Raw genomic sequence first — 27,454 nt, 5'->3', positions numbered from 1 at the left:
TCACTCATTCTTGAGATAATTTTTTGTTCTACCCAATCAATACTTTTCAGACTTTTTTTGTAAATCCGAATTAAATGTAAAGAGGGAGGGGTAAAAGGAATGTAAAAAAACAAAAAATGTAAACTTTTCTAAGAAATGTAAGTCCTCCTGATTTAGCTTAAGACATTTAAAAGGGATCAAATTGGAATTGATGAAATGTTGGAGATATTGACACTTGTATTAAACGGAAAATAATGAAATTATTCCAATGTTGTCCTGGATTTCTCTGAATATTGCACTTCTCAGGAAAATACTTTTGGGTTTCGATTGAGCCATTTCAGCCACAAAGACGCTTCATGAATGTGATCACCCGTGAATTTGTTCACTGTCTCTTTCATGGATGTAGGCCTACAAAAGTTAACTCGTTAAAGGGACACTTGTGAGAGATTGTTTTAATAATCAGAAATAATGACGCACCGATTATGCTATGAGAGGGAGTCATAGGGAGTCAGGTGGCTGAGCGGTTAGGGAAGCGGGCTAGTAATCTGAAGGTTGCCAGTTCGATTCCTGGCTGTGCCAAATGACGTTGTGTCCTTGGGCAAGGCACTTCACCCTACTTGCCTCGGGGGGAATGTCCCTGTACTTACTGTAAGTCGCTCTGGATAAGAGCGTCTGCTAAATGACTAAATCTAAATCTAGGACTCTTGGCGGCAGATGGGTGTTCACCAACACAGCTGCTATACCAAACCATCAGTTTATAAAGTGTGTGTAGCCTACTTAGCCCTGATGAAAATCAGCACAGACTGAATGCCAAATTACCATGCTTGAATCACACTTTTGCCAATATCATTATTATGAAATAGATGCATGTTTTATTTACTGAAACCTATTGCCAGTTTAAATATCTTTAAAGACCTGAAACCTTTACTCCTGACACCGGCCTGTCATTATCAAAAATTTTAGTTTACCTGATAGACTTATTTGTTATAAAAACGATTTGATCTGCAACAAATCTACTATGAACAGAATAGTTTTGTTTATTAGTATGTGCATTTTTGCAAACCTAGAAGGCCTGGGGACAACGTAAGCAAAATAAATCTGCCCATATTTCTTCTCTCTCATGTGGCTCTGACGTCACCAAAACTATCATGGTGGGGTAGTGTGAGCATGGAGTGCCAGGCAAAATAAATAAAAGTCGACTATGGATTAGCTTAATTTTTGACAGATGATTTAAAGAAAAGGTATGTAATATTTTGTCCTATCAATCTATTTAGTGTCGAAATGCATTATTTGGGTTAAAGCGTGTGCTAGCGAGTTACTATTAGCTAGCTAGGCTAGCAGTGTCCACAGTAGTACTGACTTTGCTGAAGTACCGGACAGCTAGCGACATAGCTAGCTAGCTATTATGATAGCAAGCGATTGGGAGTTTTTTTACATTTGTCGGTAGAGCTACATCGAATAGTAAAAACGTTTTAGAGCTACGACACAGTCTCCCCTAGCTAGGTAACTAGCGAACTATTGTGCTCACAATTATTGTACAGGCAAGCCAGTCATCTGAAATGCTAACAAAAGCTAATGCTATAACTTTGACATAAGTGACACAATAGATAGCCAGTTGTGAACCTAATAGCCTGCGGCATGTAGTTGCTAGTAGTAGGTTCACAACAATATAGCGTTTCATGTCATATTTGCGGTATGTTAGTATTAATATGTTTTATTAACGCAATCTTCTCATTATAATTATGGGCACTTGACAATAATTACTGCCAAGTAGATTAGGCGGCATTCTAAATGTAACGATCAATATATGTGTCATCTTGCAGAACAACATGCTCCGCAGATCAAGGATAAGTGTTCGTCCGAATGTCAGGCCGGCAGGGAGAGGCCCTGCCCCAGGGTCTTCACAGGAACCTAGCCAAGAGGCTCCTGCCACTGACCCCCAGGACACAGGCGATCTGGCCAAGGCAGGGTCACAGGAGGGAAAAGACCCTTCTACTCTTGAAGGAACTGAGAATCCTTCTGAATCACCCACACCTGGAGAGTAAGTTGACTATACAAGCAGAATGAGTTCAGGCATGGGACTGTTGGTTGTTCTGTGTCTCTAACCGTCATGTCCTCATATGCAGTGATGGGAAGGAAAAAAGTGTCGAGGCTTCTTCCAGCGCCCCCGCCTGCTCTGCAGGATCTCAGAGGAGGAAACGTTACTCAGTCATGCCCAACCTCGCCAAGCCCCGGGTGACCCCTGCCCTCACACGCTCCACCAACCGGACCTCCAGGTCCCCTGTGAAAGCTGCCTCGGAGACCCTAGTTCCAGCCTCGGCCCCGGACTCCGAGGTTCCAGGGCCCTCCGACCAGACTTCCACCACAGTCCCGCAGGGAGTCCGTTCCCCGCGCAGGCGCAAGACCTCTGGTGGGGCCAGACAGCCCACCCAGGCCAAGCCCACCTCCCCGGGCTTCCCAGACCCTTCTCCAGCGGACCAGTCCGAGCTGGAGGAAAGCCGGCCACAGCAAGGCTCGCCCTCCGAACACCCGGCAGAACGCCAGCTCGCCAACCCCCAATCAGACGGCCCGTCCACAAGTCAGACCAAGGACGCTCCTCCCCCCGTTCTGGAGAAGGCCACGCTTTCCCTGCCGAGCAGAGAGGCCTCGGAGCTGTCCGAGAGAGCCAAGACCCTGGTGTCCAGGTCTGTTAAATGCGGGCTGTCTCTGGCACCAGGGAAGTCCAGGCTGAGCCGGCTGCTGAACGACCCGACAGACCTGCAGAGGCTGGCCAAGGCTCGCAAGCTCCGAGAGCTGCTCAAACAGGAGATGAACAAAGAGAGGGTGAGCTTGCGATTCTTTGCACACATACGCACACACACGCGCACACACACACACACGGGGGCCTGTATTCGCTGAGGTGAATTCTACTAGATGTAGTGTTGTAGATGATGTTTTTACTGTTTGGATCGCCACGTGGGCCGGTTGGATTCAACTCCGGGCAAATACCTTTTCACTGCTTCAAGCTTTTTCGCCTCGTCTGTGTGAGGCTTACTGTGAGCTTGATGTCTCGACATGCAGAAATCGAAGAAGGCCAAGGTGTGCGCGAAGGAGTACACAGTGGATCCTTCCAAGATGACCATGAGAGATCTTATCTACTACCTGCCGGATTCAAACCCAATGACGTAAGAGAGCTGTCTTGTCTGTTACTGCGTAGAACAGTTTCCACACCATGTCCTGTATTCTTTGCCTGGATTGCCTTCGACATCCAGTTTGTAAACGCTCTTCCTTATGGGTGCCATGTCATTTTGTCCAGGTCCTTTGTAGAAGATAAACGTGCGGAGTCCGAGATTGTGATCCCCAACTCTCCATCGAGGGAAGAGTAAGACTTCCTGCTGTGTCTATTTGAAATGGTGTGCGGCTGATGCAATAAGGTGTTAAGACTATAGTAGTAAGAATATAGGACTACTAGTTTGGATGGATTCTGCCAAACGTTATTCATCACTCAATTTCACTGCTTTATTGGCATGGTTGTGTGAGCATTGTTGCCAAAGCCATGAAACAAACACATGAATGACAAAACACTTAAATTTGTCAGACACAAAGTAACAATAATAGTTACGATGATGATAATACGAGTCACGACAACAGGAAACAAATGCTAATTCCTGCCTCGTCGTGCAGCTTTCCTAGAGAGCCCGCTCTCACGTGCCGCTGTCGCCTTCCCTCTCCAGATCTCCAGAGAGACTTCCGGAACCGGAGAAGCTGCCGGAGCCTGCGACCCAGAGGGAGGAAGAGGAAGGGGGCGATGCCGACGAAGACGAGGGGGACTCGGACGCAGGGCAGGACGACCAGCTGATGGTGCCCAGGGTGAAGGTGGCGGAGGACGGCTCGCTCATCATCGACGAGGAGAGGTTGGTGTCGTTCCGTGAGGGGAAAAAGGCAGTCGTGCGACCAGTAGATTCGAGTTATACGTCACGTGAGCTACGAACGCGATACAGGAATATGACTGTGAACGCAGTCTGTTTTGCCACTGTTTCGTGTCTGGTATCTTGCTGATCTGTATCTTGGGATCACCTGGTCCGTTTTGAGAACGCGTTCCGTATCTGTGTTCCAGTTTGACAGTGGAGGTCCTCAGGGCTAAAGGGCCTAACCCCATGGAGGACAGAGACCCTATCTTTGAGCGGGGCTCCACCACCACCTACTCCAGCTTCAGGAGGGCCACCTACTCCAAGCCTTGGTCCAGCCAAGGTCTGAGCAAGTCAACTGCCACTCACACAGTTGCTATGGTTATGGAAAACCTGAAAAAGCCAGGGGATTTAAAACGTGGGCATTTTCCAGACTAGATAAGCCAGTGGTCATTAACACCATCCTAAAAGTCTTGGAAATATGGACATTTGTGAAAATACTTAGGCTGACCTATGTGAACACTGAGTAACATCTCCTTAGAATGTACATCTATAAAGTAATGTAAGTGAACATTTTTGGTCATGGGAGTTATGTTGCAAGTTCTGGAAATCCATTGGTGAGACATGTCTATTTAGCACCCTGGGGTGTTTGAAAAGGAATATTTTGGTTGAACATGTGTTTATTCCTCCAGAGACCGACATGTTTTACCTGGCCATCAGCATGGTTGGCACTGACTTCTCCATGATCGGTCAACTGTTTCCTCATCGAGCTCGAATAGAGATCAAGGTGGGAAGAGGCACAGGGGTGAAGACCAACCTCCTTTGATGGACCGTACGTTCGCTTGGATCGGGCCACCCTAACCTTTGACCTTTACCCGACACAGAACAAGTTCAAGAGAGAGGAGCGAGAGAACGGGTGGAGGATAGACAAAGCTTTCAGTAAGTGTGTCCGTGTGTGTGTCTCTGTGTGTGTGTGTGTCTCTGTGTGTGTGTGTGCCTTTTAAGGGCCGGTCTGTGGGACTCTAACCGGGCCTGATTTTGCCCACCCGTAGAAGAGCGGCGTAAGATGGACGTGGAGTTCTTCAGCAACCTTCTGGAGAAGATCCTGGCCATAGGGAAGAAGAAGAAGAAGAAACCGAAGTCTCCGACCGAGAGGAAGGTCAGGAAGGCACGCACGAGCAAACCCAAAGGTGAGCGGGGTGGCTTCGTACGCAGCCGATGAGGTCACTTCCTCTCAAAACTCATTCTTCGCTAACTCCCTCTCGTCTTTTCATCGAACGTAGCCAAGAAGCTGAGCGACGTGGAGGAGGAGGACGAGGAGGGCGCGGAGCTGGAAGGAGAGAAGGAGAACGAGGGCGTCCTGAACGAGGACGGGGCGGCCGGCGCCACGCCGAAAAAGAAACGCGGAAGAAGCGCCGACGACGGAGCGTCTTCCCCCGCAAAATCCAAGAAGAAGAAAAAGGGCAAATCGTTCAGTGAAGGTTTGTCAGAACATAACACAACATCCACCGTGGAAATGACCAAACACTAGTTAACGAATACAAGAGTTGATAAAGACAGACGTATAAGGATTTTCACAGGCCAATTTTTAAATACAATAAAAAAAAATTTTTTTTATTGCATTTGCTCAAACATTTACAATGTTGTGTATGTATGAATTTATATAAAACGATGATTTAATGTTTAATGTTCATGAATTGGCCATGACCTTTAAAAATGTCATGTGGTGCTACCGTGAATTTTTAAAAATGAACATATTTCCTTAACCTATTTAGATTTATTTTATAAGTTCTCAGGAATATGAAGTCTGTAGAAAAAAATTATCTGGATTTCTTCTGAAATTCTTGGAGCACCAATCACATCGGTGTATCTGATAGGTGGGCCTTCAAAATATTATAGAGGGTTATAAACCTGCTTGTTGCTTTCAAGGGTCCTTTGCAAACTGATGTATGATGCAACTTCCCGTCTTTCAGTGGAATTCAAAATAAAAGCTCCAAAATAGTAATTTCTTGAAGGTCGCACCGCATTTCATAAAATGGCCATAGTCTGAGAAAGTTTGTTTGTATATTATGACAGAAATATAATTAAAAGAGCACTGTAATTTCATATAAGACTACAAAACACTTTGGAAACGATGCCAAACAGGGCAGAAAATACATTTTAATACATTATGAGCAAATTTCCAGAAGTTTCCAAAATAGCACTCATGCCTGACCGGTCGCACCACATGATATTTTGACACTTTCAGTAAAAAGAAAATCAGAAATGCCATATGATTTTAGAAAAATTAATGTGGTTACATAAAGGGGAGAGACACTAAATATAAATTGTGTTTTTTTCTATAAATCTAGACAATTTTTAACTGGAGAAAATGCAGTCGGACAGTACATTTAGGCGTCATGTCATTGATAGGTTTCTGACAAAACTATTTTTTCTGATCCCTTCTATCAAGATGAGGCTGGTGTCCCTGAAGATTCTGAAGCTGCTTTGCCTGAGGACGAGTCACCTCTGGAGAGGTAGTTATGTCTCTCTATCTCTGTCTCTGTGTGTGTGAGTGTGTTGTCTGTGTGTGTGGTTTCATCACCCACCCTCCTGATTTGTTCTTGTGTTCAGCTCTCAGAAGGCAGATGAGCCCGTGGCAGCACCCAAGGGCCCGGTGATCAAGCCAGCCCAGCTGTCCCGGGGCAGAGCCCCCAGACCCATCCCTACCCTGGGCCGGAGGTGGGGTCAGAAGACCCCAGCTCCCAGCACCGGACCCAGGGGAGCCACGTCAACAGCAGGAGACAAGAGCACTGAGGACTCAACCCCTCAAGAACAGGTGGGTCTTTAAAAAAATGTTTTTTTTAAAGACAAACACAAGTTTGATTTCATTTGATATGCAACTGTTTAGAGATGTGACTCTGACTTGATCATGTACTCCCCCTCAGGAGGTTGCGTCTCCTTCTGAGGTGCAAGGTCAGAGGCAGGACGCGAGGCAGGACACGAGGCAGACTGAGGAGGTTCCTTCCTCTGACGAAGAGGGGGAGACCACGGTTGCCCCTGCCAAACCTACACGGTACAGCGTTCATCCACATACTCCAAATGCCAAACTGCTTTCATTCACTCGCTTACATATTTGCTTCAATCTGATTGGATCAGACCTTTCGCCTGAACAACTGCCCGGCTGACACTGTGGATGTTGATTGGCTGGGTTTTAGGTACGGCAGGATACCCAAGCCCACACAGCATTTGAATTACCCTGCCAAGGATGACGGCCCCGCCCCACCCTGTGACGCTGCTTCTGAGGGACCTAACTCCCCCCCCTCCTCCAAAGCCAAACCCCCCACTAGGAGGGGCAAACTCCGGCCTGGCCCCTCCCTGCCTCAGAGTAAGGGCAAAGCCAGTCCCAGGAAGCCCAAGCTGGTGACCCTCCGGGCGTCCCAGTCAGAGGAGAGTGAAGAAGAGGGTGATGAGGCGCTGGGGGAGGGGCTTCCCGAGGAGGAAGATCTGCACTTTCCCACCAGCCCAGCGATGGAGAACCAAGCGCCCGTGTTCGTCCCCTACACTCTCCGCTCTCCACAGCCGGTGGCCTCAGAGCTAGAAGAGACCATGGAGGAGGTGTGTGGAAATGCATCACCATCATCCAATCACGTCCCCCCCATTACTTTCCAGTTTCACTCGTGTGTCAGCGAACATTCTGTTTGTTTCCCCAATCGAACCATCGACCCACAAAGTTTCCATGTGGGCGATACGCGTCCTTGTCTGTGCAGCGCTTTTTTCTGTGTCCAGAACCATATCCTGTGTCGTTTTTTTCGTGTCCTAATTTGCTTTCGCGTCTGTTTTTGTTCGACATGTTTCCCCACTTTCCTCCTCCATCCTCCCCCCGCCATCGTGCCCTCAGCTCGACATCTCCATCAACATGCCCGACGTCCTGGGCATCCCCGACGGCGCCCTCTGCCCCGACGCCTCGTGCGAGCGGGGGGAGGGGGGGGCAGGGGGCGAGGTGCCCTGCGAACATCAGCTGGACCTGCTGGTTGTAAGTCGCCCTCTCCGCCATCCCGTGGGGGGTGGGGGTCCACACTGGTGTGTCACGTCGTTTAGCCGTCCGGAATCTTTAGCCGTGGGTTTCTTGGCGCTGCGGCGTGGTAGCCTGGTGTGTTTGGTCTGCGGGAAGCTCACATCTGGCGTCTTCTTCGTTTTTTTTTTCTTTCCAGGATGTCATCGACTTCCTGTCTCCAGAGCCCATGGAAGGTAGGTCAATCACGCAACCTGAGCACCTTAAGAGCGTCTGCTAAATGTAAAAGGACGAACGTTCAAAAAGAATCGTTTTGAGTAACCTTTCTTTTTTCTTCTTTCGTTCGTGTTTCAGAATCAGAGGAGAGCTACAATGAGGCAGCTAGGACCCTGCTGACGATGAGCAACCAGATGCTTCCGTCCCCGGATAGCCAGGACTGCTGCTCAGGTAACCCCTCTCAGCATGGGCACATTCACTACACCTCCAGACTGGCTCTCCACCTCAGAACTCCTATTACCGCCTGTCGGAACAGCCTGTTTTTTTCCCATTGCAGAAACCAATGTGCTCATCGAGGAAGAACCCCGACATCAACCACCCACTGACCAATCACACAGCAACACAGGTCCACCCGAGACGGGGACCCCTGACCCCGTAGTCTCTGTGGAGCCGCGGCTGCCCCCCGATCCGTCTGCGACGACGGCGGACTCGGTCCCGGTGCGACAGGGCAGCGACGACCCGCCCACACAGTGGGCATCGACCAACGAGAGCGGACCCGAACCCGAACCCCCCTCCCAGGCGGAGACGGGCTCGGACAGTTCGGAAGTCGCTGCTTCCCAGACCCGGAGGATCCGCAAACCCAAACCTAACCTGGGCCGGACCGCCAGAACCGCCCCGTCGAAACCACAGCTGGCAGACGAGACGCTCGCTCATCTGAAGCCTGTGGAGATGCCCTCGACCCTGACCGCACCTTCAGAAGCACGGCCTGGCGAGGGCACCTCCGCCCTCTCACCTCAGACCACCACCACCGCCTCACACTCCGAACCACCACAAGCAACCCAGCGCACGCAACATCCGAATCAGCCTTCATTCGCTCCACCCTCCCCCGAATCGACCTTCCCTGCGGTTCCGGAAGGAGCGACGCCTTCTAAGGAGAGCATGGCGTCTCCGTCTGTGGTTACCATAACGTCGAAGGCCACTGAAGCCTCGGAGACTATCACAAGACCAGACTCAGTCCCACAGACGCCAGAGACCAATGACGGACCCCCTTTCCAACCCACCGAGGTGGTCTCCACCAATCAGGGGACGGTATGTGAAGTGGTACCCGCCCCTCCTGAGGAGTCGGGCTCAGAGAGTTCAGAGCAGACCGCCTCCCAGGCCAAAAGAAGCCGTTTCCCCAAACTCAAGCCCAAACCCAACCTGGGCAGGGCCACCAGGACAACCCAGCCGAAACCGCAGCTCGCGGCAGAAACGTCTGTTCAGTTGAAGCCTGTTGAGAGTTCCTCCACCGTGGCTTCATCTTCGGAAGCACGGCTTGGCGAGAAAGACTCGGAAGGTCTTCCCGCCAGCACCACAGCCTCCGAACCACTCCCTGCTGAGGACGAACCGTCTCTAGTCCCGCCCACAGACACCAGCACGCACTCCGCGCATCCCGACGAGGAGCACGAAGGTCAAATTGGACCGTCCCTTCTGGTGAAGCCGGGCGCGCAACCCGCCGTTCAGGAGACGGCGAGCGCCGTCGGGTCCGTCTCCAGAACCGAGTCGGGCTCCGACGGTTCCGATTCGACTGTCCCGCAGCCCAGACGGACCCGCTTCCCCAAGCCCAAACCCAACCTTGGCCGGGCCTCCAGAACCGCCCCATCTAAACCACAGCCTGCTGAGGAGACGTCGACCGCGACCTCGAAATCCCTACCCGCCGAGGGCGTGACCGCTCCCTCGGAACCGCAAACCAGCAGCGATACGCCCAGCAACACCATCTCCTCCCCAGGGTCTTCTCCATGCCTCAGACCCTCTGAAGACCAGCCCGGAGGGCATCTCCGGCCCGGGGGGGATCTCCAGCGGTCTGGGCCACCAGAAACCTCTGCTCCCGTCCTCGTGCAGCACGGGTCAACCCCAGGCGAGGTGGAGGGTCTCAAGCAGCCGTCGTGCGTGGAAAGGGAGACGTCGAACGTGGAGGCGCAGAGACATCCTGATGTAGACCCGGCCCCGGACCCACCGTCTCGCACAGCCCGCCTACCCAAGCTCAAACCCAGCATTGGCTGCGGTGGCCAAGCCACGCTCTCCCACTCCAGTTGGAGCGCGACGCCATCAAAACCGGGTGAGAATATCAAGACCATGACTATGGGTGTACTCCCAAACCGATTCCGATATTTACTTCTATTCTTTGTCTAATTCGGTAGGCATTAATAAGACTATTTATTTCCCCAGGCCCCAGTGTTCAAAAGTCTACTCTTGGGGAGCTGGCCGCCCAGATCTTAGACATCAGCAAACCCCCAAGCCGGAGGAAAGCCAAGAGACCACTAGGCGGCGCTCCTCGGCCTGAAACGACAGCGAGGACTCGCTCGCAGATCCCTGCCGAAGACGGCAGCGCTTCTCTCTTCTCGACTGCAGCTCCTGTGGGTGTCATCCAGGTAAGAACACTAGCATAGCCTCGAGCCTTTTACCGGCACCGAGGGCAACTTTCTGTTCCAGCACCTCCCATCTGCCCTCTAGTACTGCCCTCAGTTGTCTGGTTATGCTAACAGGATTGCGGGACTGTCCGGTTAGGGAATCGGGCTATTAATCAGAAGGTTGCCGGTTCGATTCCCGGCCGTGCAAATGACGTGTCCTTGGGAAAGGCACTTCACCCTACTTGCCTCGGGGGGGGAATGTCCCTGTACTTACTCTAAGTCTAAGTCTCTAAGCTAAATGACAACATGTAAATGTAATGTCTTGACCAGGCAAAGAGTCTGCAGCCAACATGTTTAGATGGCCCCAAAGCCGAAGCGCCTACGCATACAGACCTCACCTCTATTGTGGCTTTTATGTGGAAATGATGAACAGGGTGACTCATTTGAGACAGAAACCAGAATCACATGATACAGTGCAATGTTTTAAGTACACAAAATGCACGCATTCAACAAGAAGGGAAAGACAGACTGCACTTTCCCGACAGTGTTCTTTAAGATCAGTTGTAAGAGGTGGTCTTTGCCGGCCTGTGTTTCTTCCCAGACGCCATGTGTCGAGGATCAAAGCTCTCCCGTCACCAGGACAAACTCGGAAGGTATTTTACTCCAGCCAGACATCACCATACATTCTCATGTGTTTGTCACAGTTTTCAGTTTATTTCACTTTATCCTCCTGGTCTGTGGCTCTCTCACTGTCCTTCCTTCCCTCCCTCCATCAATCCCTTCCTTTATCCATCCTTCCCTTCATCCATACATCAATCTTTCCCTTCATCCTTCCATCAACCCTCCCCCTCCCCTCCCTCAGCAGTGCCAGTGGACCTGCCCCCCTCAGACCCAGAGGAGCCCTTCTTCATCCTGTCTCTGACCCAGATCCCAGTCCTTCTCACGGGGGAGGAGATGGCGCCCGCACCCCTGCCCTTCCTCCAGGCCCCAGAGCCAGCCTGCCCTCGAGCACACAGGTCAGTGGCTGGCTGCGTTCTGTCGAAACCAAACCCCCAGCCATGCAGGGCCGCATTAAACAACCTTTTTCTCGCCCTCGCGCGCGCCCTCTCCTTCCTCGCGCTCGTCTCTCTCAGTCTGAGCAGTGCGACGGCTGTCCCTGGGGGAGAGGTGACCTCGGGAAGTGACGGAGTGCCGCGGAATGTTCCGGAGCCTCCAGTCGAGCCGGAGGGTGGGGAGTCGGGCATGGTCAGGAGCGAGGAGGCCCGGACTGATGTGTGTGAAGAGCCGGCGGAGAACCAGGAGGAGGAGGCGGACCCTCCCCGTAAAAAACGCAAACTCCCAGACAAGAGCGGAAGAGGTATGACGAATATTGACGTTCACGAGCACTATGCCAAGACGCCTACAGAAACACAACCTCTCCTGACTGAAACCAATCGTGCCTGTTAAGAACACACAATCTCAAGCACCCTGGCAAACTGTCAACTATTTAATAATCGTCTTTCCTGTTCTGCGTGTGTTTTCCGGGCAGCCAAACCGGAGGTTAAATCAACAACCACAAGGAAGGAACAAGCCGATCACGCTACCTCTGCACGCCCGACATCATCAGCCTCTCCCTCAACCCAGCCGCAGGAACCTCCGCCCTCAGAACCAGACCTCGCCCCTGTCCCCTCCCCCGCGTCCCCCCGCCCCCTTGCCCGGACCCAGGCCTCGCCGGCTACCGCGGGCCCCGTGACCTCACAGGAGAGGGCCCCCGCGGAGACACGGGGAGGAGCTGTGGGACCGACGGAAAGCTCCGGAAGGCGGGGGGTGGCGGAGGACGGCGGTGTGAGTTCGGAGGCTCAGGATGTTCGTGGTATCACGCCTTTGGCTGCGAGTGGCCCTCTCAGCAGGTACGGGAGAGAGGTCTCACCCCAGACCTGTAATGACCCAGCATCGGCCTCGACTCTAAATAGGACTCGGGTCTGTGAAGGATCTAGTCTTTAATAAAACTGCACATTCTGAGGAAAAGCCCTAGTTTGTATTGATTTAATTGTCAGTGACTGTTATTGTCAGTGAACTGTGGTGTCTTCACTTCACCTCTGTGATATCTGTTTTCTCCAGACCTGGTAGGAGACCCCGAGGCTTTCTGTCCTTCATGGCTGACAAGAGCAGCCCGAGCCCCACTGGGGGCCCCCGAGGTACCAAAGCTGCCTCCCGTAAGCCCCAGCTCGGCACCTCACGACCGGGGAGGAAAGCGGGCGCCCATGCAGTCACATCAAGTGCCCCTGCCCTCACGTCAAGCGCCCCTGCCCTCACGTCAAGCGCCCCTGCCCTCACGTCAAGCGCCCCTGCCCTCACGTCAAGCGCCCCTGCCCTCACGTCAAGCGCCCCTGCCCTCACGTCAAGCGCCCCTGCCCTCACGTCAAGTGCCCCTGCCTTCACGTCAAGCGCCCCTGCCCTCACGTCAAGCGCCCCTGCCCTCACGTCAAGCGCCCCTGCCCTCACATCAAGCGCCCAAACTCACACACCACCAGCAGGGGTCGAGGCCTCAGGGCTCCCTGATGTCAGCTGTGCGTGTGCCCGCCCTGAATCTGGAGTCTCCAGCCAACCAGGGCCGAGCGCCTTCCAGTGTTCCTCCGCCGCTGAGGTAAAGAGAAGGAAATACCACTATGTCCATCTCTCTCTCTCTCTCTCTCTCTCTCTCTCTCTCTCTCTCTCTCTCTCTCTCTCTCTGTCTCTCTCTGTCTCTCTCTGTCTCTCTCTGTCTCTCTCTGTCTCTCTCTCTCTCTCTCTCTCTCTCTCTCTCTCTCTGACACACACACACACATACAAGTTCAGAAGTCCTAGTTAAGAGTGCGTGTGTTCTGGTCCTAGGTGGAAGGCTCGCAGCAGAAAGAGGTGTCCTCAGCAGAGGAGGAGGACATCAGCGTGTCTCAGTACTTCTTCAGTGACATCTTCACCGAAGTGGAGAACGAAGGATGACGGTAGAACCGCAGAACCGGACGGGGTTACGGGGAGAACAAGACAGCATTCACGGGAACGCCACGGTGACGCCGTGGCGACGCCGTGGCGACGCCCGCTGAGTGATGTAAGAGGTCAAGGCATCAGGAAGCGCTTCAGTGACAGCTGTCTTACTGATTAGGTCGCTCACGGCTGTTTTGTGACACTAATGTGACATGTCCAGTTACATTCATACTATTGAGGGATTCGAGAATATATTTCACCCAAGCTTGCCAACCGCTTAAGTAATATATATATATATATATATATTTTGGCTCGTACTTTTTATGAAATATGGTTGGTATTTGTACAGAGATTTAGTTCATGTTTTCAAATCGATCATTTGAGGTGCCACTTTGTGTGGATGTTGCTTTAACTGTTCTCTCCCCCTCCGCCACTGGTTCATCACCTCATGGAGCCTCAGTCAGTGACTGAACTTCCCTAGGATATAGTGAAAACTTACGACATCAAGCTGAAAAACATTTCCCGTTATTTTTGTCAGTATTACGTATTTATTTTGTTTTATAAACCCCCATATGGGATCTTGGAATTGTAATGTGACAGGAAGCAGTAAACAATGAGTTTGGTTTGCTCTCAATGTTAAATGTTATCAGAATACTTGAAATAATTATAAAATAATGCAACAGTACGATGCTTACAGTTGTTAGTGCTCAGGGTGATATAATGACCTTTTCTGCCTCTTGAGTAACACTCAGGATATCTGGTTCATCATTACTGAGTATTGATTTTAAGAGATGTCAATGGTCACGTTTATCGTGGAAACCGGTGTCTATAAACTCAACATACAAAGATTTCCATAAGTCTTATTAACACACTCAACATCTAAATACTTTAATGTTATTACCTAAACAAGCCGTTCTCTAGCATTAGTTTGTGTGTGTATGTTCATGTCTTGTTAGTCTTTGGAATGTCGCCTCCAGGAAGAGTTATTTCGAAATAGTTTTTTATTGAAATGGCAGTTATGTTATTTGTATATATAATTGATTTGTGTTGCAGGGCAAGTGTACATATCATGATTTTACATTCAGTTTGTTCTCACCCACAACCTCTGCAGGTGTGTTTAAAATAAAATAAAATACACAAATACATTTTTAAAACGTGTCATGGAAATGTCAAATGAAAAAACGCTTTTTGCCCCAAATCTTCCATGCAAGTTACGGTGTGGTAATTTAGGTAACACTTTAGTTGAAGTGGGTCTTCACAACACTTGATAAGCGCACTTTAAGCACTTCATAATGTGTCACAGTTGATGGCAAATTTTTCTTATGACCTATGTATTTTTTTACGTCTGTGTGAGTGGATCAAGGAATTGAAATAACAGACTTCATTTAATCCGACTGGTAACCCACACAGTAAATCCCTTACACCACGTCCCTATTATGGGATTTAGAACTATTTTGATCTGTTGTTGGGGAGGCACCATGAGACTGCTACCATGCTTGGAGTTCACTGTGACTGGAGCAGTAACCCAATCAATAGTCGGACTATACTGTCTGTTAAGTCGATATGAAAGCATTTTAGAAACCGTCACCTTCAGAGTGACTGGACTTGGGTGGAGGAAGGCATAGGATCATGAACATGTTGGAAGATGACCTGGTGAGTGTTCACTTGAATGTACAGTGTAAGTTTAACAATCGATGTCATTATCGAGGTTGTTTTGCTGTTGTGTTATAGCTGTACTGATGTAAGTTGAGTCGAGTGATGTGGGGAATCTGTCATTGGATTACAATGATTCAGAATGTGATTTTGGATCTTCAGGTTTCATCAAAGTGTGTCATTTTCCATTGACTTTATCATGAAACCAAATGTTTGTCACAGAGGTGTAAATGGTTTGTGTGTCTGTGTGTTTTATTGCAGAGATTGCCAACATTTGTATTAAATAAGTGTATTATCTTTGTATTAGCTAAGCTAAGTCTTTTGTGGGACCTTGATTCATGCTTTCACAAGCACAGCTTTATGCATTCCTGAGAAGCTTAAGAATCAGGAGACTTCAGTGACATAACAGAAGCACTACAAATAATTAATCAAAGAGCTCAGATCATTCATTCTTAATCCTTCACCTTCACTTAAACCTGTAATCGATGTATGGATGTCAACTCCTTTAAACAATACATCAAATTATTAATAAAAGTTATTCAGTCTATCTATCACCTAATCTTCAGGTGACAGTAAAACATTCCTCTGTTGTTTAGCATGATGCATATCCAAAACCTCATGTCTGCATGTGTACCGTCCCAATCAAACATACCTATCTGGATCAGTGTGTTAAGCCCTTAAGCTATGTTTGTCTGAGGTATTTCCCTTCTCTCTCTCTGTCTCTCTCTATCTCTCTCTATCTCTCTCTGTCTCTCTCTCTCTCCCCCCCCCCCCCCGTCTGCACTTCCTTCGGTCTCTCAGGACGGCGAGGTGCAGAGGCAGATTGACCGGGAGGTGCGCATGCGTGAGGGGGCCAGTAAGCTTCTGGCAGCCTGCTCCCAGAGGGAACAGGCCCTGGAAGCTTCCAAGAGTCTGCTGACCTGCAACGCCCGCATCCTGGGCCTCCTCAGCCAGCTTCAGAGGGTGAAGGAGGCGCAGGTCCTCCAGAGGGCTGGACGCAGGTGAGGGGGGGGGGGGGGGGGGGAGAGAGTTGGAGAGAGGGGGAGGGAAGAGAGAGGGAAGGAAGAGAGGGTACAGGGAGTGGGCATATTGATTGGATGATGGGTGGATGAAGGAATAGATGCAGGGAAGCTAGGACAAAGGAAGAGATGCACTAAACCTAATCTTTTTTTGCACAAGGCCATCAGATGGTAGGTCACTGGATTCCAGGCTGCCTTGTACAGGCCGAGTATCGATCTCAGGTGAGTGAACACACCCATGAGGGAAGTCAGGTGGCTGAGCGGTTAGGGAGTCGGGCTAGTAATCTGAAGGTTACCGGTTCGATTCCCGGCTGTGCCAATGACGTTGTGTCCTTGGGCGAGGCACTTCACCCTACTTGCCTCAGGGGGAATGTCCCTGTACTTACTGCTCTGGATAAGAGCGTCTGCTAAATGACAATGTAAATGTAAATGAGGACAACATTCCCGTGCGTAGCATGTCTCATATCTGCCAGCTGACAACATGGGCTGATGAAACATTGCTTTTCTACAGACTTGCGAATTCCACTCATGTGGAAAGATTCAGAGTACTTCAAGAATAAAGGAGGTGAGTTTAGATCCAAGTACATATCACTAGGGGTGACATGAGTGAGCATTTTTTATAAAATGTCAAATAAAAGTATTCCAAAATTAATATCACAATAACTTAATACACGTCGTCATTTCAAATAAAGCCACATTGAGACAGAATGCCGGGTAGGGTGTGATGGTTCGTTGATTCTGAACAGCCTGTGCTCTTCTATCTCTTTATCTCAGAGTTGCATCGCTGTGCAGTGTTTTGCCTCCTGCAATGCGGCAGAGAGATTTTCGACACAGACCTGGTCATGGTGGACAGGACACTGACAGACATCTGCTTTGAGGAGGCTATCTTGTTGTAGGTTTTCTTTTCTTTTCCTCCATATACATACGCAGATGTACATATTAACAGAATGACGCCCGTCGAATGAGACGTCCTTGACGGACGGCATTCTGTAAACACAACATTTTGTTATCCACTGTCTGTGTGTCTGTCTGCCTGTCTGTCGGTTTGCCTGTCTGTCTGCCTGTGTTTCGTGAGGGCAGTAGCGAGGTGGGCCCTGAGTTTGAACTGCGAGTGGAGCTGTACAGCAGCGGTGTGGAGGAGGACTTTGCCCCCGGGGCAGCAGGACCCAGGAGACTGAGCCGTCTGGGCCTCAGCGGGTCGCTGGGACGCTCCTCTGGAAGGAAACTGCGGGCCGCCCTGGAGACCGCTGCAAGCTGTGGGGCCAATGGAGGAGGGCCGGGGGGAGAAGGAGGACCAGGAGGAGGGTCCACGCCCCAGGTGCCTGCTCTTAATCCGCAGTAAGTGTGGTAACATACCAGAGAATATACGGCTATGCATAACATACATAACTTAGGGACATCCCAGACTGAGAATACACAGTTGTGTTTTTCTCCCGATTTGTGAACCTCAAATCGGCTCTTGACTCGACTGTATGTTGTCATCCTTAGAGGGCCCAAGTATCACCTGTTGGCCCACACTACGCTGAAGCTGGCCCATGTACAGGACAGCTTCAGGACACATGATTTGTCTATTTCAACGACAGGTGAGTGTCCTCTTCCCCTCTCCTCCACTTCTCTCTCCTCCTTCCTTCTCCTCTCCTCTCATCGGCGCTCTCCCGTTTGGCGTTCCAGAGGACAGCTCTTACTGGCTGCCTCTCTACGGCAGTATGTGCTGTCGCCTGGTCGCGCAGCCTCGCTGTATGACCCAGCAGGTCATCTGCGGCACCCTGAGAGTTAAGGTGAGGCGTTAACTTCACCTCCTTCTCGCCCCCTCATCCTACTTCTTGTCAGGGTCACAGTCATCGTTGCATTCATCATTGCATTCGTTCCTATTTCAGCTTGAAAATGAGCCCGAATGCTGGACCGACGTCTACGGCGTCCTCAAAGGACCACATCTCGTGGTTTTCCAAAGTCAAGAGGATATGGAGGCTGGAGAGAAAGTGTTATTCACCATCACCATCAACAAGGTTGACGACCGGTGCAGACATGCAAGGACACTAACACAAGACTTCCTCAGAGCCAAATGGGAATGATGCTGCAGACGCATGCTTGTTCCACTAGGGGGACAATTTGCTGCTGTTATTTTCCACAAGGACAACAGGTGTTAAATAGGTGGCGATAAACTGTGAGAGGAATCCAGTTCGACTGCCTTTCAACGTTTTTTAACGCACGTTCTCAAATATTTCCCACATAAGGTATCGTCTTTGTTGTCAGTATCAGCTCAGCACATCAGCAATGTGCACACTCTTGCACAACCCGTCAGAACTCCTTCCCAGTCTCATAATTGGGTGTGCTCAAGCCTTCGGCGAGAGCACAACCTTTGTTCTCTCACATATATATTATTATTGGGTGTGCTCAAGCCTTCGGCGAGAGCACAACCTTTGTTCTCTCACATATATTATTATTATTATTATTATTTTTATTTCTTTTTGCCCCCCTAAAACTCAGTCAATATTTGGCCTACATAGACAACGTAGGTGTCAAAAGTTTTGTCTTGGTAGCGATTGAGTTGCTTCTATTGGAATTTACGTTCCGTTGCATGGTTTAGGCTGAAGTTAAGTTTTTGTGGCGAAAAGTGAAGCTAACGGTGGCTAATTTGCTAGCCACAGTCACTGACGTTACTAACGTCACTACGTCACTAACGTCACGAAAACACGCGTGACTACCTTTGGCAGAACATTCGTTTCGCATCTGTTAACTTGGGGGATAGCTAGGCTAACTATAGCTTTACTGCAAGGCAGCTGCAGAAACGCCACAAGCAAAGAGGCCAGGGTGATAACTATTTACTCATTTTACTTTGTGATATGACACACAATTGTGATGTGTAATGTACAGTATAAGCTGATATTATTAAGGAAGTACATCTACTTTCGGAAACAGTAGTATAATACTATTTCACGGAAGTATTAGCATCATGACATTAGCCTGTGTTGCCCGGGCAACACATACTACAGTGGTCTATGATGTATCTGTTTTCAGTCGTTAAAATAAACATTCCTCACATATACATTTTCGTTGTAGGATTTATTCTGACATTAGTAAACGATTTGTTGGTGAAATTACCATTACCTGTGGTTTCAAACCAGTGTAGCTCACTGCAACGCTGTAGCTTACGCGAGACACACTACAAAAACATCTACAGTACACAGCTGTTTAGGAAGTCAAACGGCGACAGAAAATGTTCGGCACTCCCCTTACTTAAATCAAAAGTCTATCTAACTACTAACCTGAACTTCATTGCCACAGCCTAAACGTTGTCAATCTGTTCATGAAAATAATTAATTTCAGCCTAAACCGTACAACGGAACGTTAAATCAAATTCAACCAACGCAATCGCTACCAAGACGAACACAGCAGTAGTCTAGTACTGTACCGTAGTAGAATTTACCGGGGCAGCTTCTCCACACAGGGCTATATCGCATTTTGCGTTACTGACAATGAATGATCGCTACCAGTGAGCTTTTTATGAATGAGCGATTTTCCACTAAATAAATGTCAAGCTTATTTACGTTTTTGGGGGCATATTTTCAGTTAGCAGATGGTACTGTTTGAATCGCGATTCCATCTTCTACTGCCGGTAACGTCGTAGAATAATCTTCAAAGGGGGTTCTTTATTAATGAATGAATGCAATATGAGTAGGCTAAATGCCTGAAAATATCACGAGAAGGGAAAACTTAAAAGGACGTTTAAGTCATAGAGATTAGGTCAATTTTTACACCGCTCTGCCAAATGTATTCGTTTTGATTCAGCTATGAGGCTGCCTCTTGCAGGGGAAATGAGAAGACATCTATTTCATTCTACACTTCACTCGTATTTTGAGTTGTAAATGAGCAGCAACAAATATATGCTTTTAAAACTATGTAATCTTTATAAATAATAAGTATGCATTTTTATATAAAATATACAGAAATATCAGTTGTAAAAATGACATTCAAAAACGGACCCCTGTGCAACCGATGCAAGCAAGCACACCCTACAATTTCCCCAGAAATTGTACCCTCTCTAGTTAAAATTGACATTTCGTTTACATTTCGTCATTTAGCAGACGCTCTTATCCAGAGCGACTTACGATAAGTGCAGGGACATTGCCCCGATGCAAGTAGGGTGAAGTGCCTTACCCAAGGACACAACCTAATTTTTGCACAGTCCGAAATCGAACCGGCAACCTTCTGATTAATATCCCGATTCCCTAACCGCTCAGCCATCTGACTCCCCATCTGACATGTTACGCTTATGACAAGATATTAGGGTTCCTAGGTATAGGTTTTGCTGAATCATGCTAATTCTAAAAACATGAAAGCAGCACGTGTGTGTGTGTGTGTGTGTGTGTGTGTGTCTTCATCAGGATACCAGCATTTGCGTGTCAGAGAGAGGCTCACGACATCACGCACAGAACATCTGCATCAACACAAACCAGCGTGGAGAAGAGAGGACACACACCCTGACCACACACACCCCCCAGGGAACACAACAGTGGATGGAGGCCTTCGGGCAGCATTTCTATGACATGAGTGAGTTCCGTGGACAGTATAGAACAGACACACACACAACTCTGAGTTGTGAGCGTGCTACCCCCCCCCCCCCCCCATTTTCTTCTTCTTCATAAATTCAGATTACCCGTCCACCTCCGCTGACCATTTTAACTGTACAACTGAAACCGCAGACACAATCTGTCACACAGATTTTACACCTTAACATTACAGATCAGATGTTTACACATCATGATATTGTTGCTGTTGGCTTTATTTTGGCTGTGCAGGTAATTACAGCAGGTATCAAATGACTGGATGCCTCATGAATTGGTATTTATTCTAGTCGTCAAGCCAGAAACAATGACTGGTTGACAATGTTAACATCATGACTGAAGCATTGCAGTGTCAGGCAGACACACCTGACAAACTCCGTAAACAGGGCATTATGATATCACTCCGACATGACAGTCTGGGTGTGGATGTCAATCCACAGAGAGTACATTGAAGTTTCGGGTGAGATTTCTTCTTGTACACAAAAAACAAAGTTGAACTGCAGATGTTTGTTCTCTCTGTTACTTAATGTGTAATTTTGTGTGCAAACAATTGGAGACAGATGCTTCTGTCATTCCTGCCTGGGCCTTCTGTTTTGAGTAATTACTGTCCTTTTCAAAGTACGCCAACAGTACGCCAACAGTGCCATTGAAAGGGAGAGAGAGGGAGAGAGAGAGGGGTAGGTAGAGGGAGAAAGAGAGAGAGAGAGGAGAGAGAGAGAGAGAGAGAGAGAGAGAGAGAGAGAGAGAGAGAGAGAGAGAGAGAGAGAGAGGGAGGGAGGGAGCAAGAGAGAGAGATAGAGACAGAGGAGAAAGCAAGAGGAAGACAAAGAGACAGACATGGCAGGCATGCATACATGAACATAAATACAGACATATGCTTGCCCTGTAATGTAACAGTTTTCATGCTGGCAGTCTTATTCATCTTCAGAATGACGTGATCTATGAGGGCACAGCCTGAGACATGTTGTTCTAATCTTTTGTATGCTGCTTATTTAGGCTACTGCCTTCTAAGCGTAAAGAAACACACTTTCTCTTTGAACTGAAGTCAGTCTCCAGGTCAGCCGACCAAGCCAGCTCAGCAGGCATATCTGGTCCTGCTATAACAAGCCGGTCTCCAGCAACCACTCAAAATGGAACACCATGACACCATTGTTAAAATAAAACATCATGTGATGGAGGTTTGCCATGTTCGGTACAGTGAAATAATACAATACAGTATTGTGTTTTTTACCATTCTGATTTTCCACATTGTTTACAATGAATACTTCAAATACTGGACTGGTTACTTGATGATGTTCAAATAGTCAATGAGTGGATGCATAGTATACAGTGATTTACTCAACTCAACCTAATATTTAGTGTTTTTAACTAAGTAATGTGAATGTTTTTTCAATCGTTTGACAGGAACTCCATTTCTCAGAAATAATCCTCTCAATTAAATCTAAGTTCCTGCTATAATGTGAAGGTCTGCGTGTGTGTGTATATGTTTGCTCTGTGTTTGGTGTGAAGGAAGTTGTTTAATACTTCACAGTATAATGAGACTGTTCAGCTACCCACATAGCTGTGCTATCATTCATTCACGACAGTTGGCATGGAATGTCTTCGAACGATCAGAAAGTGAGTTATGAAGACCCATCTCATAACTCTCATGTTTGATATAACTGATATAACTAATTCAATTTCTCCAATAACCTCTTCCTAATTCAAGGCGGTTTCATTTGATCAAAAATCAAAACAACAATTTAAGCGCATTGCGTTATTTGAAAGCTCTTAATGCCATTGTACGTTTGACAACTTCAGTCACCAACCCAAGTTGGTGGCATCCTATGAAAATAAACTGTCAGTGAGATAGACTATTACTAGTGAGATACTATTTACATTTAGTCGTTTAGCAGACGCTCTTATCCAGAGCGTCTATTGCTATCGTCTATTGCTATTACTATTGAGATACTATTAAGTGCCAGCTATTGTGAAGCCAAATCTGAATAGGAGTGTAAGCCACCTGACACAACATACCCGTTGTTTAGCAGCATAACTGAGAAAGGTGGGCAAGATCATTACGTAATATCACTGAACCTGGTCTGAAATGACATACCCTGATAGGCTAGTTAGCTGCATCAAGCTTCCTCATCTAGGGTTGGTTTAAAACAACGTTTTCATCCCTCTTGGTATTGTTACTCATTTAATAGCTAAAACAGCTGATTTATTTCGTCAAAAGAAAGGGAATTTCCTCACAACCCAAACTCTACCCGTGCACAAACCAGCCGTTTTGTGATGTGATGTTTGAAGGGCACTATAACAGGTGGACTAATTGTGTATGAGAACAGGCCTACACTTTGTTAGTGCACTGGTAGGCGCACGGTTGATGGTACTGTGGGTGCAGTTTTAACGTTAAACTAATTCCAACTGTTCCCAGAATCGCTCATTAAAAACCTGTTCATCAAGATTATCCCAGCATAGTTCGAAAATTACTTCTTTAAGTCTGTAGAGATTCATTTCAAATGCTAGGAAATAATGCAAGAATAAAATAACAGTAAGAATCACTGCATTATCTGTAACAGATAGGGACATACTTCAGTATAGTATAGTAAATACATATTTTACTATACTGAAGTATAGTTTAATTTAAGTTCCAGTCTTTCTCGAGATACATCTGGGTGTGAAACAAAATCACCCGTCTCATGACTAAAGTGTTTGAGCGTAATCGTCATCATCAGTGCAATAAACATGAGCATATTATTGTGGTGATGTCTGCGTTTTTTAATTGCAGATAGGTGTGTGAGCCAAAGAGGTAAATAGGCATCAGACATTCCAAACAGCTTGCTTTTTATGACCTTGTTTCAAATATCTGTCTGTGTGCTAGTTGTCTGTCATATTGCAATTTGTAATTTGATTTTCTAGGTTATGTCACCACACACACACACACACCAAACACCCACACAAAGTAATGATGTGCAGATCATTGGTAAGGAGTATTCTGATTGGTGCTGGATGGCTTCATGTTTGGCCCAGCTGTTTGATTGGCTGAAAAGAACATTCTGGAGAACGTTAAAGTAAACTCTCATTAAAGAAATTGTTTGTCTTGCAGGCCAATGGCAGCAGTGCTGTGATGACCTCATGAAGATAGAACCTCCAACTTCCAGAAAGCCCCTGCTGGTGACCACCAAGCAGGGTTCCCTCTACCATGAAATAGGTACCTTGTCACTGCCACTGGGAGCGTTTTGTCTTATTGTTTACTGAAATTGCAGGTTGTAAAAACACTACCTAACTCTGTATGCAGGTTTAGATACACTTCCACACCGAGTAGAGTTGTCTAAGTATGGGGAGTCAGGTGGCTGAGCGGTTAGGGAATCGGGCTAGTAATCTGAAGGTTGCCAGTTCGATTCCTGGCCGTGCAAAATGACGTTGTGTCCTTGGGCAAGACACTTCACCCTGCTTGCCTCGGGGGAATGTCCCTGTACTTACTGTAAGTCGCTCGGTTGATTCGGGCATTTCAGAAACCTGATCTCTGCACCTGTGGTGTGTAACACAATCTCTAAATAATGGGGAAATGGAATACAACAGCACTCATTATGTAGGTGTGTTTGGTGGCAAGTCGTCTGAAGACGGAAAACATACCAAGACTGTGAGCTGAATGAATGGTTATGTTAAGACATTTTAGATGCGATAACAGCCAGATGAGAACTATGGAGGAGAAGGAAGGACAATGATCTAAAAAATGTATTGATTAAAAAATGTTGTATTGTAGCGAATGTACACCTAATGGAAAATACTTCTGCATGTGTCCATAGCATTTAAGGCTTTACTTTGATGTTATATTTATATTATATTTAGTCATTTAGCAGATGCACTTATCCAGAGTGACTTACAGTAAGTACAGGGACATTCCCCCCGAGGCAAGTAGGGTGAAGTGCCTTGCCCAAGGACACAACGTCATTTCGCACATCCAGGAATCGTACCGGCAACCTTCAGATTACTAGCCCGATGCCCTAACCGCTCACCCATCTGACGTCTTTTAATGTTTGATGTTCTACTTCCATAACTCTCTACTTCCCTGTAAGATGTCAAATGTTCTGCCATTCACAAAATGTCATAGTTACGTTTGTACTTCATAGCCTCTGCCTTCCTATAGTTAATCTCTCCTCTTCACCTCCCATCCCTCCTCCCGCCATCTCTCCTCGTGTTTGGCAGTGACATCACCGTCTCACTGTGAGGGTCATGTGACTCCGGATGTGTCTGCTGAGATGCGTTCTCTGTTGTCGTCTTATTACAACGACAACAGGTAAGAGTATCAGCATCAACACAGGTAAACATGCACACCTACATATCCAGTCAGTGACCTCACTCACTGCCTATCCGCTTAGGTCTTCTTCGACTACCGATCCATAAAGTGAGTCTCTCTGCAATTGTGTTCACATGCCTGCGACTTTATAGCCTTCCTCTGCTGCCCAGATGAGTTTAATTGAGGTTCTAAATCAGCCAATCAGGAGGAGTTGCTGGGATGTAAAGCTAGGGTCCTCAACAACACATACTTTGGAGTCTCAGACTCCAGGTGTAAATGTTATGTATACATGGGTCACCTACCCATCTACTTAACTACAGTTTCAGACCGACAGTAATCCTTGAATGCAATATCCTGTCGGTGCAGTCTAGGAAAATGAAGTAGAACAAAAAATCTGTGTATCAAGAGACAGGCCACACATGACTTGTTTTGATTTAAGTGCCATGGTTTGAGGCATGACAACTAGGTCTGTAAACACCAAAGTGACCTAACAGGACAAGGAGTGCTCTCACAGGTAGATGAATTAGCTCTGCAGTAGTTTGAGTACTCATGAGTACTCATGAATCTCCCTACAGCAACATGATAGATAGTTTGCAGTTGACAAATGCTACACTACACTGTGTCAACACGGCACACTGCGCTTTTAAGATGTTGTTTCAGTATATCAGACATGCATTCACAGACTAGTCCATGTCTTTGTGACATGGACTATGCTACACATAACTGGCGGATCAGTCGAATGTAAAAGACAGACCAAACAAAGTATCAGCGTGGATTATGTTACAGTACAGATGATGTTTCTTAGGTACCTATTGCGGTACATGCTTCAATAGGTTCAGTTAGGTTCATGTTAATTCACTTGTAGGGGATTTCATATTGGCCAACTCAATACTATAATGTTGTGGATAGCGTTGTGAATTCTTCAAAGAATTATTGGGAAAGAGTAAAAAGTTCCATATCGTTACCTCCATTTATCAATCCCGATTAGTAATTTAACAATTTATAGACCTATACATCATTAATCATTGTTTGGTGAACATGGTTAGCTTAGGGAAATTTGCAAAGAAAAATTGCTGATTGAGGGATGCAGTCAGTAGGTTTCCAGGGGCAAGACAATACGGAGAGTAGACCAGAGAACACAACACTAGGGGGAAAATTCAGACCGTTTGAGGCTAATTAGTTGCACATGATCAGTAAAATCTTTTCCTTCTGCTTAAGCCCTGTGGCTTGGAAGTTTGGCAGCCTCTTAAATTCAGTAATCACAACCCGTAGCTAAAATTCTGCCATGGTTGAATGACAGTTGCGGAATGCTGCTTGTCTGTAATTCTAGACAGAAGCACCATTGTTGCTGCCCCAGGTGGTAAAACCTGTAGAAAGAGTGTTTGCGTGTATGTATTCGAGCGATCTGTATGGTGATATGCAGGTTTGTAATTATTGTATTTGAGCTAAGCGGGATTTTTGTGTTGACAGGGGAAATGAGTTGGGACCTCAATCCACTCCATTTTCTATAATCCATCAGTGGAATTCTCATACCAGAGATGAACATTCAGATGATGAACTAAATATTGCGAGATGTTCGTAGGCTGCTTCGTGACACATTGTCATTAATTGTTAAACATAGACAACCCCGACTTATACGTCCAGCATTCTTGGACCAAGGTTTGAAGCCTGCTGCTTGCAAATGCATTCCCCCTGTCTGTGTTATTTTGGTGACAGACTATTGTTCATACTCTTTTGTCTTTTTCTCCGTATAGTTACTAATTGCTGGTCTGGTGGCACAGTGACAAGGCCTACTCCCTGCCTCGTATAAACATCCACGCCAAGAGCAAGTAAGAGGCTGGAGGTGACTTTGGTAATAGCTTGCAGGCCAAGTCTATATTGGATTTATAACCTCCTATTCCTAAAAATGGTTGTGCTGGAGCCATGAGATGGATTTTGGCTTACAGATCAATTTACTTCCATTGTGCCATTTCGAAATGAATTCCCAGAGTGGAAAAAAAGAGAGGTAGAAAGACTGCATTTAAACAAAGCTTTTTTTTTTAATGTCAGTGTGAATCTCACATACATGGGCTTGAGGCCTTTTTAGAAGAACCACCAAACGGATCCAAATGACTTTGGGATTTTCTGATCTTTCTAGACATGGTTAGGGTAGTGAGGAATTATACATGTGTTTACTTGCACACAGTTTACTGTATAGTTTAATCAGTAGTGTAATAACAATTTACAGTTTCATGACATCTTTTTCCTCTGCTATTGTATTATGTTTTGATAGGTGGTTATTTTGACGAAATGAACATTTAGAACCCTTTCATAACCCCTAGAATGTCAATAAAAACGTACATCGTTTTGTGAATGTAGCTTTGTACATGAAGGTGAAGGATTGTGGATTTACACAGTGACACAAATGTTTGCACAAATCTGTTTTCTATTAGGTAAGTGCATTATCTTCATAGTTTGGGTCTCAATAGGAGATAATCCTTCAATAAATCCATCAAACAATACTACACTTGTGAGGTGGGTCCTAGT

At 47.1% G+C, this 27,454-nt stretch overlaps 2 protein-coding genes across 3 annotated transcripts; both read left to right on the top strand.

Moving 5' to 3' along the window:
• Positions 1-1,085: 1,085 nt before the first annotated feature.
• On the top strand, positions 1,086-15,606 carry zgc:162472 (uncharacterized protein LOC553495 homolog). The gene is made up of 26 exons (XM_062483775.1): positions 1,086-1,220; positions 1,803-2,020; positions 2,106-2,802; positions 3,040-3,143; positions 3,275-3,340; positions 3,693-3,872; positions 4,076-4,209; positions 4,559-4,653; positions 4,751-4,805; positions 4,919-5,065; positions 5,150-5,347; positions 6,319-6,382; positions 6,480-6,684; positions 6,794-6,921; positions 7,064-7,463; positions 7,747-7,881; positions 8,060-8,096; positions 8,215-8,307; positions 8,414-10,174; positions 10,285-10,487; positions 11,068-11,119; positions 11,329-11,482; positions 11,600-11,823; positions 11,995-12,355; positions 12,567-13,092; positions 13,320-15,606. Exons 2-26 carry the CDS (start codon positions 1,809-1,811, stop codon positions 13,425-13,427), a joined length of 6,339 nt encoding a protein of 2,112 aa, XP_062339759.1. The 5' UTR covers positions 1,086-1,220; positions 1,803-1,808; the 3' UTR covers positions 13,428-15,606.
• On the top strand, positions 14,928-27,429 carry LOC134038434 (rhotekin-like). Of its 2 annotated transcripts, none has more exons than XM_062483778.1 (13): positions 14,928-15,062; positions 15,864-16,063; positions 16,242-16,303; positions 16,593-16,646; positions 16,856-16,973; positions 17,162-17,419; positions 17,570-17,664; positions 17,753-17,859; positions 17,959-18,087; positions 20,467-20,632; positions 23,735-23,839; positions 24,838-24,928; positions 26,683-27,429. In XM_062483778.1, the coding sequence occupies exons 1-13, from the start codon at positions 15,039-15,041 to the stop codon at positions 26,687-26,689; spliced, it is 1,416 nt and encodes a 471-aa protein (XP_062339762.1). In that variant the 5' UTR covers positions 14,928-15,038; the 3' UTR covers positions 26,690-27,429. The 2 variants fall into 2 exon arrangements, with proteins under 2 accessions (XP_062339762.1, XP_062339763.1); XM_062483779.1 differs by having other exon boundaries at positions 24,838-24,952.
• The last annotated feature ends 25 nt before the right edge of the window (positions 27,430-27,454 follow it).

Source organism: Osmerus eperlanus, chromosome 18, assembly GCF_963692335.1.
Source record: "Osmerus eperlanus chromosome 18, fOsmEpe2.1, whole genome shotgun sequence".
Lineage (NCBI taxonomy): Eukaryota > Metazoa > Chordata > Actinopteri > Osmeriformes > Osmeridae > Osmerus > Osmerus eperlanus.
The sequence above is the reverse complement of the archived record's forward strand: the minus strand, read 5'-3'. Positions and strand labels throughout refer to the sequence as shown.

Bases quoted from the DNA above. Each gene is read 5' to 3' on its own strand.
- zgc:162472 (XM_062483775.1), top strand. From the start codon at position 1,809: ATGCTCCGCAGATCAAGGATAAGTGTTCGTCCGAATGTCAGGCCGGCA. The intron at 8,308-8,413 runs GTAACCCCTCTC...TTCCCATTGCAG, and splicing joins TAGCCAGGACTGCTGCTCAG to AAACCAATGTGCTCATCGAG. The intron at 13,093-13,319 runs GTAAAGAGAAGG...TTCTGGTCCTAG, and splicing joins AGTGTTCCTCCGCCGCTGAG to GTGGAAGGCTCGCAGCAGAA.
- LOC134038434 (XM_062483778.1), top strand. From the start codon at position 15,039: ATGAACATGTTGGAAGATGACCTG. The intron at 15,063-15,863 runs GTGAGTGTTCAC...TCGGTCTCTCAG, and splicing joins ACATGTTGGAAGATGACCTG to GACGGCGAGGTGCAGAGGCA. The intron at 17,860-17,958 runs GTGAGGCGTTAA...TTCCTATTTCAG, and splicing joins GCGGCACCCTGAGAGTTAAG to CTTGAAAATGAGCCCGAATG.